This window comes from Chiloscyllium plagiosum, chromosome 2 (assembly GCF_004010195.1).
Source record: "Chiloscyllium plagiosum isolate BGI_BamShark_2017 chromosome 2, ASM401019v2, whole genome shotgun sequence".
Classification (NCBI taxonomy): Eukaryota; Metazoa; Chordata; class Chondrichthyes; order Orectolobiformes; family Hemiscylliidae; genus Chiloscyllium; species Chiloscyllium plagiosum.
In genome coordinates, this window is record NC_057711.1 from 114,300,005 (window position 1) to 114,321,522 (window position 21,518).

A 21,518-nucleotide genomic window follows, 5' to 3' on the forward strand; every position below is an offset into this window, starting at 1 on the left:
CGCCCCTGCCCCCATGTGCCCTAGCCCCCAGCCACCCCCGGGGCAGCCAGACTGGACACCAACAGTAAGACTGCTGCTACCTTTCTGGGATAAGTTTCCAAATAGCACACACACAAACTTTTTAACTGCAACTTTTTGACAAGTTCCACCTCTGCCCTGTATGGGGCAATGTTAGAAAGAATATCTGGGGAAAGAGGGTTTAGGGTTCACTCCTATGCAGAACTCCAGGGAAAGAGTGGTGAGAGGGAGAGAATAATTGAAGTTCCTCTGTATTTGGATAAGTACACAAGTAGGAAAGATTTGGAGGATTATGGGCCAAGCACAGACAAGTGGGACTAATTTAGTTTGGGAACATGGTCAGCGTTGACTGGTTGGACCAAAGGGTCTGTTTTGATACTTTATGACCCTATGACGCTATATTGAGGCATAAATAACCACAGCAGAATCATTAACAGTAGCTGTTGTCTGAAAAAAAAAGGGAGTAGTGATTATAATCCAATATTACTGCATTCAATTTTAATCCTCAAAGTTGTAAATAACATTAGAAATAAACGGTCACTGTTTATCCCTGTATATCCAGTTCACTTCACAAAAGAATTATGTCTGTCTTGGATATATCAGATATCTCTGACTGCAATTCCAAATATAAATATATATAATGTTAATTAACCATCAAGATGCCAAAGACAAAGAGATAACTATAGGAAGGGGTGAATCTCAGCATGATGGCAAGATTTAAAATTAGAGAAAAGGTTTATTTATTTAAAAATAGTCAGGCTTGCTGTATAAGCCAGTCAACAACTCTTTTTTTAAAAAAAATTATTCGCAGGATGAGGGTATCACTGGCTTGAACAGCATTTATTGCCCATCCCTAATTGCCCAGAGGGCAGTTAAGTCAACCAGATTGCTCTGGGTCTGGAGTTGTATGTAGGTTAGATCAAGTAAGGATGACAGTTGAAATTATGCAAATTATAGTTTTCATGTTGATCAGGTAAAACTGCAAGATAACCAAGGAAATAGAAAATAAACGTTTGTGTACTCCACAAATCAATTATTTCAGATGACATGTTATTCAAATCTTTACCAATCTTAGTGATTCTTCCCAGGCTGCACCATCTAGAAGTGATGTAATGGCTTCCTCATAGTCCTGTTATGAAAGATGTCAAAAAACATTTACACGTATAATTAAGTTTTAAAAGTTTTGTAAAAAAAATCCATTGCAATAATCATTCGCAGCTGCAAACATTTACTATTCTTTAGGCAAGCATGGTACCCAGTTAGCTAAACTCTGGAACAGGATAATTTCCTAAATGTGCAGCACATTAAACTTAAAATTACTCTCTTTTTCAGGATTAAAGTATATTTTTATAAAACAGTTGTGTGACGTGAACGTGGGAAGGTTACAGTCACTGTACAGCCTTCCACATTCTTCAATGAAGTGTTTTCCAAAAAGTAACAAAGTTGAGCCAGGTCTGGATCACATCTCAAGGAAACTAACTAAGGAGATTCCTCAAGATTCAGACACAACAAATGCACAAAAATCAGCATATAGGTAATCCTCAATTAGCACAGTCGTTATGGTCTTGAAAATTACTATGTTCAGCAAAACCACACTGTTTGGAAAACACACTTCCATTGAAGCCCACGTAAATGTCCAGGCTACATTCTCTGGCAAGTTGAACAAGCTCAAAATTGATACAAAACACCAAAAAAGACGTGAAAATATGCAAAAAGAATATCTTATAATGTTTATCGTCTCATGTACAACATTTCTTATCTGGAGGTGATAGACTATGGATCTTCATCTGACTCATTTGCAACTCTGAAAATTGAAGCTTGAGGATTATTAGACTGCTCATGGAAGTAGAGGGTTGAATGTCCATGGGGTCAATTTAAATGTTTGTCCAGCCTTAATTGAGGAGAAAGTGAGGACTGCAGATGCTGGAGATCAGAGCTGAAAATGTGTTGCTGGAAAAGCACAGCAGGTCAGGCAGCATCCAAGGAACAGGAGAGTCGACGTTTCGGGCATAAGCCTGAAGAAGGGCTTATGCCCGAAACGTCGATTCTCTTGTTCCTTGGATGCTGCCTGACCAGCCCTAATTGAGGCAGGCAACAGCCAGAACAAGTTGAACAAAAAGAAACTTTACCAGGAATGCATAGTTTGATGCACATTTATTCCTCAATGCTGCTTGGAATTGGTAAGAACCACGTAATTGTGAAACTGGCACACATTATTGGAATGATGGATAGTACAGTTAGAACCAGGTTAAGGCAAAGCCATGTTAATCAAACTGCTTTAATCGAGGGACACCTGTATAATTACTGAAAGAAGGTTTGGCGAGAGAGAACCAGGTGGAAGTGTATAGAATCATACAACATAGGAGGCCATTCAGACCATCAGGGGTGTGCCAACTTTGGTCAAGCTATCCAAGTACACTCCCCTCATTTTTTCTCTGTATGCCTACAAAACTTTAGCTTTCAAGTACTATTCCAATACCCTTTTTAGAGTTACTTCTGAATTCTACTTCCATTTGCTTCAATCAGATTTCCTCTCAGCCTTTGCTTTTCCAAGGTAAACAGCAACAACTTGTTCAATGTATCGCCATGATGGAAATTACTCATCTCTGGAACCATTCTCGTAAAACCTCTTCTGCACTTTTCCCCCAATGCCTTTACATCCTTTCTGAAGTGTGGCACCCAGTACTGAATGCAATGTTCCAGCTGAGGCTAAACTGATATTTTATAGCAGTTTAACATAATGCCTTTACACTTGTAGTCAATGCCACTAATAGTAAAACCTAGGACACTGTGTTTAATTAACTGCTCTCTCAACCTGTCTTGACACCTTTAATCATTTATGCACATATACACTCAAACTCCTCTGCACCTATGAACCTTGATATAATTGTATCATTTATTTTATATTGAATCATCGTATACTTCTCCACATTGAAATTCATATACCACCTATTTCACCAATCCACTAACTTGTCTATGATCTTTTGAAGTTCTACACTATCCTCTTCATGATACTTCCAGGTTTAGATTCATCTTCAAATTTTGAAATTGAGCCCTGCTTCCCAAGGTTTAGAACATTAATATATATCGGAAAGAATAATGGTCCTAACACTGACCCCTGGAGAACCTTTGTTCACACCTGATAAACATCCACTAAGCATTTATCTCTTTTCTATCAGACAGCCAATTTTGCATCTACATTGCTATGGTCTCTTTTGTTCCATGATGTCTAACTTTGCTGACAATCTGTAGTGCAGTACTGTATCAAGTGCTCTCTGAAAGTCCATGTACATCACATCAACAGCATTACACTGATTAACCCTCTCTGGTACATCAGCAAAACAGTTCTAGTAAGTTAGTTAAACATGATTTTCCCCCAAAAAATCAATACTGGATCTCTCCTTAGTTAACCCCCATTTGTCCACCTTGCTTTAATTTTGTCATGTTTTGTTTCTTTAAGTTTTCCAATCACAGAAATTAAACTGGACTGGTCTGTAGTTACTAAGCTTATCCTTGCACTCTTTTTCGACAAGGCTGTATCATTTGCAATTTTCCAGATTCCTGGCATAACCTCTACACCTGAGGAAGACTGAAAACTTGTCAGTGCTTCTGCAATTTCCATTCTCACTTCCCTTAAGATCCTTAAATGCATCCATCTTATCTTCGTCTTCTTAACTTAAAGTACAAATATCCTAACCGACACCTTTCCCTTATCAATTTTAAACCCTTCCATCCACCTATTTTCCTCCTCTTTCATCATGGCCTGTGTAACATTTTTCTCTTTGCTAAAGACAGATGTGAAACAGTCATTTAATGCTTCAGTCATGTCCTCTGCCTCCATGTGTAAATCCCTTTTTTGATCTCTAAACAACCCTATTCCTCCTGTGACTATCCTTATAATACTTATATGCACGTAGAAAACTTTGAAATTCTTTTTTATGTTAGCTGCCAGTCTCTTCTCATATTCCCTCTTTGCTTTCCCATCATCTCTCTGAACATTCTATATTCAGCTTTGTTCTCAATTGTGTTTTCAAGCTCACCCATAAATCATAAGCATATTTTTTCTTTTCATAATTTCTATCTTTTTATTCATCCAGGTATTATATTTTCCTTTCAAGGGTTATACTTGGGCTATGCCCAAACTATTACTTCTTTTAGGATAGCTTATTTGTTCAACTACAACTTTTCCAGATAATCTTTGACTCCTGTTTAGCTGACTTTCCCCACTCTAAGTATTCTACAGCCACTTAGTCCCACAATGACTCAGCCACCAAAGAAGCCTGATGGATTAACAACTGTATTACCAAATCTTCTGCCACTGAACACAGTTTCTCCTTATTCTCTCTCTCAAAATACTTCATAATTTTGAACACCTCTTAAATCTTCCCTTAACCTTCTCTGCTTCAAGAAAACGAAATCCTAGTTTCTCTACTTTTGCGTAACACAAGTTTATTATCCTTGGTAGCATTCATTCTGATCCTCTGTACTAACATCTTGACACCCTTTATACAATGTGGAATCCAGAACAAGCCACAATGCTGTAAACAGCTGTACAACATATTTAGTGTAACTTTCTTAATTGTGGAAGGTGTTTAGTGCTATAATTGAAAATTCAAATCTTATAAAACTCTATGAAATTTGGTTGATCTTCAAATGAGTTGGTCCAAGCAGTACAGCAATTCTTCCAACCCTCTCTATTTTCGTAATCAATGCATCGGACATGGACACATGGACACACACTGACAGACATGTCTGGATAAGGTTTACTAGGTTGACCCTGGAAATGGATGCTGCCTGACCTGCTGTGCTTTTGTAGCACCACTCTAATCTTGACTCTGGATGTGGAGGAGATTGACCAGGTTTAGAAGAATGAGAGGAGACCTTATTTTAACATACAGGTTTCTTAGGGGCCTTGAGAAGGTAGTTGCCGAGAGGTTATTTTCCCTTGCAGCAGAGTCTAGGGCAGAGGAGGAGTTCTTCTCTCAGATGGTAACAAATGTGGAATTCTTTACTGCAGCAGGCTGTGGAGGCTGGACCATCAAGGATATTCAAGGCTGAGATAGACAGATTTCTAATAATTAAGGGAATTGGGGCCTTTAGAAATATGGCAAGAGATGAGGATGATCAGATCAGCCATAATCTCAGAATAGTGGATCAGATTTTGATGAACTGAATGGCTGAATTTTGCACCTATTTTGAATGGCTTTTCTTTACAAATGTTGGCTGTTGATACATCATAAAAACGGTTCAGGTAGTCACCCTCTAGATTGCCCATGTCCTACAGGAAGACCCTGATCAGTTCATGGTGGCGTGGTCAAAATAAATAAATCAGCACGCAAAGAGTTTCAGGTGTAAACCCATGTCCTCCCATGATGTGTTATAGTACGCTCTGTACCACCAATGAAAAAAGCAGAGAAGACAGATTAAAATTTAATCTTAAGAAACAGATTCCCTGGCAATCTAAATTTAGAACTTCCGTTGTCTCCCGTCCCAATATTATATGAACACTTTCAGCAATCTGTAAACTCAGCCAGTTGTGTGTTGGTATCCTGCACCATGTAACATCTGAAGTTAAAAATACAAGGCTATTCCCCATTCTACCTCTTAGTAAAATGTTACGTTACAAAGCCTTATCCTTATATACTTTCAAAAGACGCGTCCTAGTTTTATAAATGTCACGGAGACTCAATTTGCATTAAATTTGTTACATTTCTGGAGTACTTATTGTGACTGGAATTTATGGTAGTTGTGTTGTTCCTAAAAACATTTTCTGCCCTCTCCATATCAATTTGCCAGAAATTTGCAACCCATGCAAAAATGAAGTCATGGAAAACTGGCCTATTGTGCAAATTAACCTTCCTCATTCTTTTGCACGAGCTTAAAGAATGTTGCCCAGAGCATAAAACTGGCCGCAATCCTAGGATGAATTAGTTCCCCTAACAGGTTTCCATTAATCGTAGCCATTTGTGATCCTCTCAGATTACTCTAAAAATGAAGCTGGGTGTTTTGGGCAAAATTAAACAAATGGACACATTCTTCTAGCTTTTACAATTCAAAAAAATACTATGAAGCTAAATACTGTAACACAATTGTACAGACAACTGACATTTCTCAAAGTCATTTGTGTTCTTTTAAATTGTGCTTGTTTTTTTAGTTACAAGTCCATTAATGAAACTGCTAGGTTACCACTCAGATATCAAGGTACCCCTTTGATATCACGCAATACATTTTAAATCAATTTTATTTTGAGCATGGCTTGATTCAAGATGGATTTTACATTTGGTGAGTGGAGATTTGAAGGAAAAAGATTTCTTAAAAACTAATGCAAGTCATTAGGAATAGAAGTGTAACTAAGAGTTAGAACTTGGTTCAAATAGGAACCAATGCTGTAAAATATCTGTAAAAATAATTTGTATTTTTTGATTAACCTAAGACAGGATATTATTACACCCATTTTAAAATATATAAAGCATACAAATTTCACATTCCCCAATTCTTTGACTTCATTTCTAAAAAATTAAATGACATGCATTATATGTAACAAATCATAGCAGTTTAGTTCATCATGCATTGACCTGGTTTTCTTTTTTTTTGGGAAACATTAACTGCTAATTGAGGTAGTCGCAAAAGAATACTACATTTCAGGACAACTTGAAGTTGTTCCATAGGAGGCCGAATATTTAAGGCTCAACGTCTCCAGAGCAGCTTTGTAACAATATTAGTTTGCTGGCAACTCCTGAAGTTGAGGTAATCTCTCTGCATTTACCACGGATGTCCATATGTAATGTTACCTTAGCATACTGCTCGAGCACCAAGGCTGCTTCTGAATATCTCCGCTGTTCCATCAATTTACCTGTAAACAGAACAGACAGGCACTTTACTCACTTTTCCGAACTTGTGGAATTCCCAATAAAACAAAATTGCATTTGGGGTCATAAAGATGGAGAATGTTAGTGGTGTTTAATGAAATGTTATTCCATGTTTTTATCGTCATTGCAACAATCTTGATTAATTCAGCCTCAAAATAGAAAGTCCCCAGTGCACTTGAATGCAATCTCAAAGCTGCACTAATTCACATTGCATGATGCAATCACTGTGTAAAAAGCAGGCAGGATTTCCTGGGCAATCATCAGCAGTGACTCTTCCTATCCTGAAAATACACAGGTGCAAAGGACAAAGCCACCTCTAAATCTCCATAAATTACTCTGGAAATTTGTTTCCTGGGGCAGCCAGAGAAAAGTTACCCACATTAAAAGAATTGAAGGAAATAGTGAGAAACCACTCCTCCAATCACAAGCCCATTCTTTCCTATGCTTGTTGCTGATAAGCTCATTTATGATTGTACCAGTAATAAGTGCTCCCTAGGAGGAGGGCGTTGGCCAAGGCCCAAGGGGGATGCTGCTGGCTGAGCCGTCTTTGCGTCACAGGTGACAAAAATCTGGAATTCTCTCTGCACAAACTGTTGAAGCTGGTGGTCGGGACATGAGTGTTCAATTGACATTGTTCGATGAGAGAAGAGGGTAAATGGAGTTAAGATATGGATTGCCCCGATCTAATTCAATAACTAAATGGATTTAAATGGTAAAACTGCCTCCTTTTGTTCCGATTATACACTCCGAACTCATTTTACATAAGGTACACAGGGCCAGAGATCCATCAATCCAATCTGGGTTTGAGAGACAAAAGACAATATTTAAACCCAATCAATTCTTTGAAAAAAGTTTCAAAGTTCTACCAGTCCTTACCTGCAATAGTTCGTGCGATGCTAACCACTTTGTCCTCAGTGTAGTGGAGCTGAGCGGCCATACAGAAAACCTGCTGCCAACTGTTGCACAGCAGGAAGGCACCCAGTGCCTTTTCGCATTCCCCACATCTTGCAAAGATTAGCCCTGCCTGCTCGTAGTACTGTTTTTTGATGAGATACTCACCATACGCAATACTTATGTCCTGCAATGAGAGGAGAATCAAAAGCTGACATCCTCACAAAAAAATAAGGCGCACTCTCCATTTTCTTTTATTAAATGTTACATATAACAAAAAAATAGACAGCACAGAAGCTGCCCATTCAGCTCAACAGGCCTGTGTTGATGGTTACATCCTACTCACATCTCTCCCATTCCATCTACTTCATTTCAGCCTCTTGTCATGTTTTTGCATCCTCTCTTCTTTCATCTATTTGTCAAGTTTCCTCTCAATAACACCTAAGCAACTTACCTCAACCAGTTTCTGTGGTAGCAAATTGCACATTCTAACCACTTTCTGAATAAGGAAATATTTCCTTGTTTCCCTTTTGGATTTATTAGCAATTATCTCATATTTACAGCCTCTAGGTTTGAACTCTTTTGCAAATGGAAACATATTCTCCATGTACCCTATCCAACCAATCTGAATTTTAAAGTCTTCTCTTTGCCAAAGCAAAATGCCTCGACATGTTCAATCTTTTCTAACTGTCTGAAATTTTCATTCCCGTACTAAGTTAATAATTCCTCAGAGATTTCACAAAAACTAATTGAATATTATCAGATTGAGAACACATGAAAATAAGAACTGCCTGTTCTTCATCCATAACTATTTAAGTTTTGCATCTAAGACTTGCATCTAAGAATTATATTCTCATTGCCACATACAAATATATACAGAGGAACCTCAATTATCCGGATGAGATGGGCGGGCACTATTTTACTCAGATAATTGATTATTCAGTTAATTGATTTTCCTCTGGGGCTCAGAGGTTTCTGTGAAGTCTGCTCCCCATTCAGGAGACTAGACAGCAGCACAGTGTGTGAGCCCCCGCCCACTTCCCGCCCTCAACCCTGCTCCCATCCCTTGCCCGCCCCCACCCCCATCCTCACCCCCCAAAACTGTTCGCTCCCACCCATACCCACTGTCAGACACCCATCTGCGCCCGCACTCCCACCTCCCCCACCCCTGGCCGAATCCCCACCCTGGGGCAGCCGGACTGGACACCAACAGTGAGACTGCTGCTGCCACTGTGGGGTAATTCTCCAAAAAAACAGGGACACACACACAACTTTTGCGCTGTACAGGACAATGTTGGAGAAATTATCTGGGGAATGGGGGAGGGGTGTAGGGTTCACCCCTATGTAGAAATCGAGGGAATGTGTGTGGGGAGAGAGAGAGAGATAGAGAGAAAGAGATAGAGAGAGAGAGAGAGAGATAGATAGAGAGAGATAAGAGAGAGAGAGAGATGAGATAGAGAGAGATAAGAGAGAGAGAGATAAGAGAGAGAGAGATAAGAGAGAGACACGGGAGGTCCATGCAGCATTTCAGTGAGCAGAGTCAGTTTTCATTCATTGTACCTGTAAACAAAAGACGCGATCAGGGTTGAAATAGCTCTTTGACATAATGTTTCTCTCAGGACCTTGAGATCCCCTTCAGATAATCCGATATTTGGATAATAGAGATTCCTCTATATATAACTTCGCAAACTTATAAATAATAATGTTTATCTAAATAACAATTCCTCTTCTATTTGGTTCTATCTTCTGTAAATTTCTTGACTTTACTTCAGTAAAGGCTCTGACCACTGTCTCTGAATTGATCTATCACAAAATATTAAGCAACAAATTATAGGTTGCTCATAAAAGCAAATTACTGCGGATGCTGGAATCTGAAAACAAAAAGAGAAAATGCTGGAAAATCTCAGCAGGTCTGGTAGCATCTGTAAGGAGAGAAAAGAGCTGAATATCAGACCTGCTGACATTTTCCAGCATTTTCTCTTTTTGTTAATAGGTTGCTCAGGCCTGGTCTAAGAGATTAGCTTTAAAAGAGATTCCTAAAGAAGGAAACTGAGGTGGAGGTGGTAAGAGGGATTGTAATTGGAATCAAGGTAGCTGTAAGTGGTATGATGGAGGAAAGTACATTGCATAAGAACTCAGGGTCAGAGGAAAGTAGAGAGTTGGAGGGTCGGCTTGTAAAATCGGCGATTACAAAGAGAGAAAAAGAAAGAAAACTGTGAACAGATTTAAATATGAGGACGAGAATATTAAAGTTGGAGTGGTGAGGGAAGTCAACATAGATCAGCAATGAGAGGAGCTCATGAATAAATCTGATAACGTATAGGGAGCAGAATTTCAAACCAATGCAGGTCACAGAGAGTGGAGAATGCAAGTCCACTGAGCAGAACATCGGAATTATCAAATCCGCAACTGAAAGACATGGGTGAAAGCTTGAGAGACTTATGGGTTAAAGTTTGAATGGACACAAATGACTCCATTGAGGTGGAAGTTGGTCATCTTTGTGCTAGAAATATATGAGGTTAGAAGCTCAGTTTAGAGTTGATCAGATTAATTTTAATTCATCTTACTTGAGGAAAAGGATGGAATTAGTGTCAAGGGCTGAACGCAACTATCGCAACTAAACTTGATCATCTTCTCTTGACAATTCTCTGAACATCAATAACCCTTGGTGATTGCTGTTAAGACACAAAACCTCACATCATACCTTATATTCCTGGCTGTTTACTGGGAATATCTTCAAGGCTTCGCTATACATCTGTTGGTCCTTTACTAAGTTAAGAAGCTCTGTGAAATACTGAGGACCTGAAAGAAAGCAACATCAGCCAACCATGGAGGTAATACTGCACTGCACTTATACATCAAACCATGCAATGTTGCTTAAAAGGGGAATAAAATGTGGGTTATGTTTGCAGGCAATTCTACACTCACAAGTCATCAAATAAAGGAGCTAACTGTGTTTCTATGGGGCAGGAAGGAAAAGAAATTCAGCATAAATTTTAGTTTTTACAAGGCACTCACAGTAGAATGTGGGGTTCCACCTGACACCATTTTGTTTGCAGCACTACTGACTCAACCACTTCAGCCTGACTGACTGAGCATATACAATTCCACAATAAATCCTCAATGCACATAGGACAGGAGCAAGGCCTATTTTACAGGTGCCAATTGCTGGAGTACGTTCACATTAATTGGATGGCACAGAGATAGTAGAAACCATCACACTGGAAATAAAAAGTATTATGTATTATAAACATGCACATATCGGTGAGCAATTTTCAAAGCTAAGAACTGATCTCAGCAGTCAGTGAAAAGTTAACTCCAACTGAATACTCTCTCCACAGGTAGTGCCCAGTCCTTCAAAAGTGCTGGCCAAAAAATAATAATCTTGATCACTCTGTCCATCCAAACTACTACCCAATCTCCATCCCACCCTTCACCTCCAAAGTCCTTGGATGTGTTATCATCTCTTGCAACCATGCTTGAATTCTTCCAGTCAGGTTTCCACTGCTGCCACAGAACTGAAATGGTACCTATCAAAGTTCATGTGACTGCAGCTATAGTAAAGTATCCTTCCTTGACCCTTTTGAACTATATACATCCTTTGTCATAGCTGACTATATCATCTTCCAATGCCACTTCTGCTGTCCTATTGGGTCGGATTGTTCTCATTTGGTTCCATTTGTTTTTATATGGTTATAGTTAGACAATTATTTGCAATGTTACATTTGGAGTTTCAAAAGGATCTATCCTTTGTCTCCTTACATTACTTAAACACAAATTATTCCCTCAGTATTGTCATTCAAAAACATTTCGGGTTTCACATTCAGATCTATAACATTGTCTGACTCTGCCTCTCCTTAGCTCATCTGCTCCTAAAACCCATATCCATTGCTTTCTGACCACTAGACTTAGTATTCAAAATACTCTTGGTCTAAACCTCAACCCTTCATAAAGCTGAGCTCATCCAAAAATCCACTTTCTAACTTGTACCAAGTTCTGTTTACCCTGTCCTGTTGACTGACAAAAGCTTCAAATTTAAAATTATTTTTCTTATAGTCAAATGTCTTCACAGCTTCACTCATCCTTAGTTTAGGACTCAACTTCAGTCCTACAACCTGTCAAGATGTCTGATTTGCTTTAATTATGGTCTCTTATGCAATCTAATAGTAATTGATTCACTAATGGTGGCTGTGTTTAAGCAGCTTTAAACCATAATCCTCTCCATCTTTTAAGATGCTCCTTCAAACTTCTGCTTTGGCTGTACCAATATCTCCTTATGTAGCGTGGTGTTGAATTATGTCTGATAGATCTGCAAAGCATCTTAGGACATTTTCTCAAGTTGAAAGGCACTATACAAATACAACTTCTTGCTGATATGTTATACATTATAAATGAATGCCAAGTAATCAATATTCCATATAATACAAACTCTGATAACTAACCTCATAATGACTGATAATATTGGTAATTTGCAACAGACTTGTTTTACATGAAATTTGTAAAACTAGTTACATAATTTTAACAGAAACAGGTTTTGATTTAGCAAGAATGACCTCATACAAGTCAAGTCCATACTTCCCTTTTTAAAAAAAATCAGATCTGCAGAATGCAGTCAAAAAAAATTCCTTCTAATACCAAATATGATCATGCCAAAATAAATTTCAAAATTAGTGCTTCCTTCCTCCTCTAAACATGTACAAGCCTATACACAGGATGTTATGTTGACACACAAATTCTTTGGAGATAATTTGGCACGCCCACCCCCTGAACACCTGAAATTCTCAAATGAGCTGCTTAAACATGAAATCACAACGTATTCAATGTTTTGCAGTTGCACTTACCACATTTACTGAGGTGGTTGAGAGCTTTTTTATATCGCTTCAAATATTTATCAATGTTGTATCGCTGGTAATTAGTTTCCATTTTCTTCAAGTTGTTTAAAAATGGTAGATATTCTTTGGGATCCTGAAACAAGAATAATATTCCAGTACACTTGTGATACTAGTTACCTAATTTTAGCAGAAGCAGGTTTTGATTTAGCAATAATGACCTCATGCAAGTCAAGTCGATACTTTCTTTTCTAAAAAAAGGTCAGATCTATAGAATGCGGTCAAAAAAATTTCAATACCTCATTTTATTTCATAAGAGCGGGAACATGGAATGGCAGTGGATCACTTTGTGTTTCAAACTTAATGTGTCAGTTAACAAAATCACAGATCATCTGTGGCTAACTATGTACTCACTTTTGCCCCATATCATTTACGCATTTGATAATCAAAGAGCTATCAATCTCAGATTTAAAGTAAACAACCAACTGCATCCACGTGCTTTGCAAAAGACAGTTCTGAACTTCTACCACCTTTTCTGTTAGAAACGTTTAATAATTTCAGACTTGATTTCATACCAATTTTAAACTATCCCTAGTATTAGATTCCCCAACAATAGAAATAGCGTTCTTCCATCTATCACTCTCAATATTTTGAAAACTTTGATCTAATTACCCCTTAACTTAAATTTCCTGGGGATACAACACTAAATGTATTTAATTGTCTTTGATCATTTAGCTTCTGGAGACCTAAGAAAACGCTAGTAAATCTATGCTGCTTCCAAAGCCAATGTATCCTTCAAGGTTGGGTGCCTGGAATTGCTCTCAGTGCTCCACATCTGCTCTAATCAGTGTTTTGTCCAGCTGTAGTTTGACTTCTAAGTCCTTGTTTTCTTGTCTGTTTCTTTGAATTCCTGGGTTTCTAATTGTTCACCAGCGTTTTTTGCATCTTTTTCTAAGTCCTAGGTACCTGATTTGCCTATGCTGAAATCCATTTGCCAGTTCTTCCTGTTCACTTAATATATTAATGCCTCTGTAATTTTTTGCTTCCACCTACACTACTTACAATGCTGACTATTTTTGTATCATTAGCATTGTTAAATATGCAGCTGTCTATCTTATCATGGAAGTCATTAATACATTTTGCAAATAATTGAGGCTCCAATACAGATACCTTAGATATTACTAGTCAGACCCAACGAATTACAGCATTGCCAATGATACTTGCTTGTGCTCTTTGTCACTTGTTGCTCAACAAACATCCTAACCAGGTCAATATACTGTCTTCAAATGCAGAAGTTTCAACATTTGCCAAATGTCTTATGAGAGACACTATCAAATACCTTTTGGAAGTCCATAAAAATAACATCTATGGACAGTTCCCTGTCCACTATTTGTTCATTTCTTCAAAACATTCTATGTACTTACGAAGTACGAATGTAAGTACTTTTGCTGTCCAGTCACCTCTCTCTCCTGATCCACTGCCTCGTGCAGTAGGACAGTCCAACTGGAATTCCTCCACTCCTGTGTATTTCTTGTTTGCTTCTTTATTTCCCCTTTTTTGGGGTTTTCCCCTTCTTGGTGTTCACCTCTTACGTGGCCTGGTATCTCGGCGGGTCTAAGCCTGGTCTGTCAGAGGCTCAAGGAGGATCTCGACCTGGTCTCCTGGCATCACTCGGCCTGGTTCCTGGCAACTTTCAGTGGCTTGTGGCGGGTCTCAGCTTGGTCTGTCAGCAGCTTATGATGGGTCCCAGCTTGGTTTCTCGACAGCTCCTGGCCTGGTCTCTCGGCGGCTCATAGTCGGTCTCAGCCTGGTCGCTCAGCAGTTCTCAGCCTGGTGTCTCAGCAGCTTGTGGCAGACCTCAGCCTGGTCTCTCAGTGGGTCATGGTGGGTCTCAGCCTGGTCCCTTGACAGTTTGCCTGCCAGTCTCTCAGTGGTTTGTAGCAGTGTCTTGGTTTGGCATGCGAGTGGATCCTGCCTTTTGCATGTTCCCGAGGCACCAGGCAAGATCGGGGAAGCAGCAATTTCAGCAGCTGCGATGGTTTTTGTGGTAGCAGCATGAGAACAGATAGCTGAGGTCTCCTAAAGAGTGACATACTGGAGGACTCATGAAAAACTGTTGAACTTTTAAGTTATTCCTTTATTTTCCTAGTTTAAACTATGAAAGACTTTCGTACTACCTTATATAGATTAGATTACTTTAGATTACTTACAGTGTGGAAACAGGCCTTTCGGCCCAACAAGTCCACACCGACCCTCCGAAGAGCAACCCACCCAGATCCATTCCCCTACATTTACCCCTTCACCTAACACTACGGACAATTTAGCATGGCCAATTCACCTAACCTGCACATCGTTTTGGACTGTGGAAGGAAACCGGAGCACCCGGAGAAAACCCACGCAGACACGGGGAGAATGTGCAAACTCCACACAGACTGTTGCCTGAGGCGGGAACTGAACCCAGGTCTCTGGCGCTGTGAGGCAGCAGTGCTAACTTAATCTATGTAGTAATGCTTAAATTTTTAAACGCTCATTTCTCTTACTACTTTGTATCTAAGTTTTTTTGTACCTAGGTACCTGAGATGGCACCATGTGTGGTGACAATTTACACTTTTCAAAGTACTCCTGTGCTTGAGTACAGGTGAAAATAAAATCTGAACCTAACAACCGCTTACCCCTTTTCCTTAAGCCACTGTCTTCTTTTTTCTATTAATAGCACTCTAAAAAAAACATGTTGGGCTCTGCTGCCCGTAACTGGCCATTAAACACATCCATAATAGCTTATTCTTTCACTTCTTCATCTTACCCTAGAAGAACTACCTTATCTTTGCATTGTCCTTTAACAGCAGAGACCAGGAGAATCCTTCTGAAGGACAGCAGACAGGGAAACCATGCCTACATAGTCTTCAGTGATGGGAAAGGCTCTTTACCAAAAAAAAAAGTTCAACAATTTATCAATGCTGCTAAACCTTGCTGTATATTCCCAGTAACAAAAAACACAAAATGCTGAGAATTCTTAGCAGGTCAGCAGCATCTGTGAATAAAGAAACAAAGTTAACATTTCAAGTTGATAACTTTTTGTTATCTTGATGTCGCCTAGTATTTTGAGCTTTTTCTTTTTTTATGACATATTTTCAGTGTATGAATTATTTTACTTTTCCCAACATTTTCCTTATTGCAAATTTGAGCATTTGCAGTTTGTGTTTCTTACTTTGGACTTTCTTCAAAGAAGGGCTCATGCCCGAAACGTCGATTCTCCTGCTCCTTGGATGCTGCCTGACCTGCTGCGCTTTTCCAGCAACACATTTTCAGCTCTGATCTCCAGTATCTGCAGTCCTCACTTTCACCTTCTTCAAAGAGTCCAATTTTATTTATTACTGTATAAACTGTGTCCAACTATTGGTAAAAGCAAAATACTCCAGATGCTGGAAGTCTGAAACAAATACCTGTCCTGGAGGAACTCAGCAGGTCTGGCAGCACTCAAGGAGAGAGAAATAGAGTTAGAATAATATCAGACTCAAAATCCTTCTGAACATCTGAGGAAGAGTCATATTGAACTAGAAACATTCATGCTGTTTCTCTCATATATCCTGACAGACCTGCGAATTTCTCCAGCAATTTCTATATTTATTCTAATTGTAACAATTTCATACATTCCACATCTTGGATAATATGTCCACTGTAGTTGACAATCTTCTCTACAGAGCTTGGAAAAAACATTTGCTAAAACAAAACCAAGTATTAAAAAAAAAGCATGCCAACCTTTTGTGATTTCTCTGCGACCATCATCATGAGATCAAAGTCGTATGTGCCCACTGCATAGTCATACAGTTCATTAACATCCACCAGGAAGAGGAGATATTTCAGGGCCTCTTCAGCACTGACTGCTTCAGGGTCAGATGGAGGATTCACTGCAAGTTTGCAATTAGAAATGATAGTAAGAAATGAAGGACAGTGCATTTGTGCTGGTCACATTTGTTACAGGAGGAGGACCTTATTATAGAAAGAGCTCTAGTCACTCTAGTTTAACAATAACATTCAACCAATATACAAGTCGCTAGCGAATCCAATAGAAAAATTGGGCAGAACTGTTTTACCCAAAAGAATGGAATTCTTGTACTATATGCAGTAGTTATGTGAATGACTAAAAGATTCCTTTAAGGGGAAGCTGGAAAGACATAAGAAAAAAGAAGGAATAGAAGGATATGCCGATAGAGTAACAAAGGAGGGTTAAGAGGAAGTCTGAACGGAGCATAAACACCAACATTGATTAGTTGGACCGAATGGCTTTTTCTGTGCTATAAATTCTGGGTGAGAACTAAGAATAGCTAGTATTAACCTTATTTCATTAACAACTCAGGGATATATGACTTGTACATTTTACTGAAGGTAAAATATTAATATATATATAATTTTATTTTCCAAAACATTTTTTTTGTATAGTACAGGTTCAGAAATTACAGCATCATACCTCTGAAGGAGGCAGGAATAGAATTCTAATTATTTCCTAGAGGTAACAGAGTGATGCTATGGAAAAACAGGAACAGAATGTAGCCACTCAATGAGAACTGCAACTGAAGTCCTTCTGTTATTGGTTTCAACTGAAGGGCTCCTTCCTGTATAATATCACCAACATGCTTCAGAAAAGTGCTAGAATATAACTGAATTTTTGTTTACGTTACTTAAGTGTTACCTCTCAGTTCATGGACTTTCTGAAGAGCAATTTCCAGTTCTGGAGCACGTTTTCGCACATGGCAGGTCAGTATTGACAAACTGTATCTATATAAAAATCACAGATAAATGAACAGCATTCTAGGAGTAATAATTTACAAGATTATAATATATACATTTTTACATGGGAAATATTTATAAAGCACTGATCTTTCTAAAGTATTGTAAAGTAACTTTGAGACATTCTAAAGGAAGATAAGAAAGATGGCCTGTTCCAAATGGTTTTGAATGTTAGTTCATTCTTGTCTGAAAGTTACTGATTTAGTATAATGAAAATGACCTTACAATATTACTTTATCAAGGACTATGGACAAAGAGTACTAAAGATAACACAATGCAGTACAGATTCTCTGACCTCTGCTCCTCTTAGGTAGGAAGAATCACACATTTTATCCCACTTTCAGCTTATGCAATCATCTCATTAGTTTTAGTTGTGGCTTAGTGCAAAGCACACTTGCTGGTTTAATAAGTTTTGGGTTCAAGCCAAAAACCAGAAACCTAAACACGAAATCCAGACTGACACACCCAGTGCAGTATTGAGGAAGCGCTGCGCTGTTGGCATTGCTGACCTTTAGAAAAACTATTAAACTGAGGCCTCTCTGCCGATTCAGATCAAAGTAAAATAGCCCACACCAGCATTTTGAAAGAAGGGCAGGAGAGACCTTGCTAATGTCCTAGGCTAACATTTATCCCTCAACCAACAACAATAAAGGCCAAGATGATCTAATGACTCCACTTCGTTGACTGTGGGAACTTGCTTTGTGCACATTGGCTGCCATGTTTCCTACATTACAATACTGACTACTCTTCAGAAAATACTTCATTGGTTGCAAAGTGTTTATGCCACCATGGGCTATGCAAAGCAATATATAATGCAAATCTTTCTTACTTGTGAGGGTTGATTCTCTCCATAGTCTTACACAGTGCATCACATACTGTGTTCACCTTAGTCCCAGTTGCACATGCTGAAGTTGATGAGCAGTGGAAATATGGGTACATTGTCATTGTGACATCTTCCTCTCTGGAAAAGAAGAGTAGCATATGCACAACATTGGGTTTAAGGATGCTGAGTCTTTGATTTAAAAAAAAACTTGTTAAAACATAATTTCTCCCTCCAAATGCCCATTGATTGTACAATTGCCAAATTTACGTGCTAAAGGACCATGAAACTGGCCTCAGTTTGTGGTATCATGGTAGGATTGGAGGTACAGCTTACACCCAATGATGTGGCATGCTTGCTACGACCCGGAGGAAATTTAGTGCTGGGGATGTCAGCACTAGAGCAACATGGAGTCCTGAGGGAGGAAGAAAACTGCATGCAGTTTGAAGTACACTTAATCTGTCAAAGATGCAATGGAGGACTGGGCTGTTATAGCCATGAACCACAACAAAATCTTTGAGAAATAGTGCATGTTCCTTGCCAGCTATGTAACAATGCCTTGCTTTAGAGCCAGAAAATTGCAGATTAAAGTCCAACTCTAGAGAAGTAAACTCAAAAATCTAGACTGACATTTCCAGTGGAGTGCTGAGGGAATACTGCATTGTCCAAGGTGCTGCTTTTCTTTTGAGGCCCCATGATTTGTCCTCTTAGGTGGACATAAAATATCCCGTCCCATGACTTAAAAAGTTTAGTTCGGGACAAACTTTTGTAGTCAAGATGCTGCAGAAATGAAAGTTTTTGTTTTACTTCTAATAGCACTTACTTCAATTCTGTCAGGAATAAATTGATGTAATTTACAGAATTGATCTGCTTTACGAAGTTCTCCAAATTGTCCAAAAATACCTAAAGATAAAAAGATGTGCAAACATTGGCAAATAAATATTCATATTACAAATAAGTGAAACCCTAGACAAAACCCAATCAATGCACATCATTTGGAGGACTCAATGTTTTACCTTTGTGTTCGATGGTCATTGAGCAGCACAATACACTTAGTCATGCTCTGGATCAATCAAATATTTTTCCCTGCTATAACCCATTATCAGGACAATTATTAACAGTATTTTTTTTTTCCTATTGTGTAAGTTGTTAATTCTGGTTACAGCAGCAACTGAGTTTTCAGCTAATCACGATCATGTTCCCTTGGGTGAAGTTATCTGAGCATTCAGCCTGATTTGATACTGGAATCTACCGAACTGAGGCTGACTATGAGGAAGTGCTACACATTTGTATTCTTCCTTAAAATAAACTAAGGCCTTGCCTATTCTTTCTGTTGAATGTAAAAGATTATGATAGTATTATTAAGAAGAGCAGGGGAGTGCTCCCTGAACCAATTTTCATCTCTGAACCAACATCACTAAAACAGATTATTAAAAAAGAAATCTATAAATTTGTATCAAAAGCTGGTTAGACTGATTTAAGATTACTGCATGCAGTTCTAGACCCATTCTATAAAGGATATAAAATGCACAGCATACGGTGAAAAAAATCATAAGAATGATGCCAGAATTGAGAGGTTACCCTTACAGCAAAGACTGAACAGGTTAGGGCTCTTTTTACTACAGATGACTGGAAGGTGAATTAAGAAGAGTCTTAAAGAATCTGAGGAGAAGATATGTTCATTTATTTGAGAGTCCAAAACAAGGGATCATAAGTATAAAGTCAAGGTACTATCAAATTCAATAAGGAATGAGGGTGAAACTTCTTATCTAGGCAGAGTAGTCAGAATGTGAAAGCTGCTATCATAAGGATTGGTTGTGGTGAAGAGCATGGATACATTCAAGCAAAAACTGGATGAAGGAGAATGGAAAGGAATACTGAAAGGTGAGATGAAGAAAGGGAGGAGGAGGTTTGCTTGGAGCATAAAAAACAGCATGGCCCAGTAAATCTGAAAGACTTGTTTCCATGCTGTAAATTCTATCAATCTATCATGTTAAACTTTTGTGTGCACAGTAACTTCCATATTACTCATATTAAACAGTGACTACACTTCAAAATACTTCATTGGCTTTAAGACTCTTTGGAATGTCCCAAGATCCTGAAAGGAGATTCAAAATGCAACACTTTTCTTTCCTACTCAATCTGCAACACACGATGCACTTATGAATCTGGGGAATCACATAACTAAAGATAATAAAAATTCCACAAAAGTAGAAGAAAAAGGTTACAAACATTTTTTAAAAAGCATCTAAGGAAGCACCTCAGCCGGTCTAGGAATTATTTCACTAAGTGTTCAGCAAGAGAAATCCAAATGTTCAGAACAGCCTTAAAAAAAGGTTACCTATGTCTATATTGGTATTGAATTAAAGAAAATTTCATGTTATACCGCAAATTCACATCACCATCACTAGGACAGCAGTGCAATATTTACAAGTTATTCCTTGTTTTTAAAATTATACTGATACCAAGGTTGGTCTTGAAAGATTTAATTCTATAAAATTACAATAACCTAGTTGTCACTAACAACAAATGTTACCATATCAAACACCATGGTACATACCTAAGCACAATTATTTCATGCACATGGACACTGTGACAAGCATATTCACAATTCAAATATCCCTGAAGAATCAATTTTTCAGACACAATAAAATTAAATAAAAATGTTATACTTTTTCTAGTTGTACAGCTTCAAAACCCATCAACGGTCACTACGCCAATACGAAGTAGATAACATGTACAAGCAACAATTATAGATTATTAGTCACAAATCTGAACCATTGACTCTATTTCTCTCCACAGATAATGCAGGAACTGGAGAGAATTTTCACTTATGTTTCAGATTTTATATTTTGCTTTTGTGTTTGGAATGACTGCAGATTGGCACTTCAGTTCCTGCAGTATGTCCTTTTGGTAAATGGACACATTGAGAACCATACTTGGCCAGTGCTGAAGTTGTCTGCCTGGTTCAGGGAGCTTAACAATGACTTTCAAGCTTTCCCAACAAAATAATCATGTGCTTGCCTTCTCTGAAGTCAATGAGGAATCTAATGTGAAAAAATTCATTGTAGCTTGATTTTTAAAAATACTTCAATCAGAAAACTTAGAAATCTATACTTGCATTATTTTTTTCTCTTACCAATAACATAGAGTCATAGAGATGTACAGTATGGAAACAGACCCTTCAGTCCAACCTGTCCACGCCGACCAGATATCCCAACCCAAACATGTCCCACCTGCCAGTACTCGGCCCATATCCCTCCAAACCCTTCCTATTCATAAACCCATCCAAATGCCTCTTAA

At 38.4% G+C, this 21,518-nt stretch overlaps 1 protein-coding gene across 1 annotated transcript in view; it reads right to left on the reverse strand.

Moving 5' to 3' along the window:
• elp1 (elongator acetyltransferase complex subunit 1) overlaps positions 1–21,518 on the reverse strand; it is a 71,366-nt gene that overhangs the window by 11,981 nt on the left and 37,867 nt on the right. The window contains exons 22-30 of the mRNA XM_043716357.1: positions 19,039–19,118; positions 18,225–18,356; positions 17,298–17,383; positions 16,367–16,515; positions 12,620–12,743; positions 10,483–10,580; positions 7,764–7,965; positions 6,810–6,871; positions 1,085–1,147 (exon numbers count right to left, since the gene is read on the reverse strand). Coding sequence (XP_043572292.1) covers positions 1,085–1,147; positions 6,810–6,871; positions 7,764–7,965; positions 10,483–10,580; positions 12,620–12,743; positions 16,367–16,515; positions 17,298–17,383; positions 18,225–18,356; positions 19,039–19,118 — 996 coding nt within the window. The remainder of the gene's footprint in view (positions 1–1,084; positions 1,148–6,809; positions 6,872–7,763; positions 7,966–10,482; positions 10,581–12,619; positions 12,744–16,366; positions 16,516–17,297; positions 17,384–18,224; positions 18,357–19,038; positions 19,119–21,518) is intronic.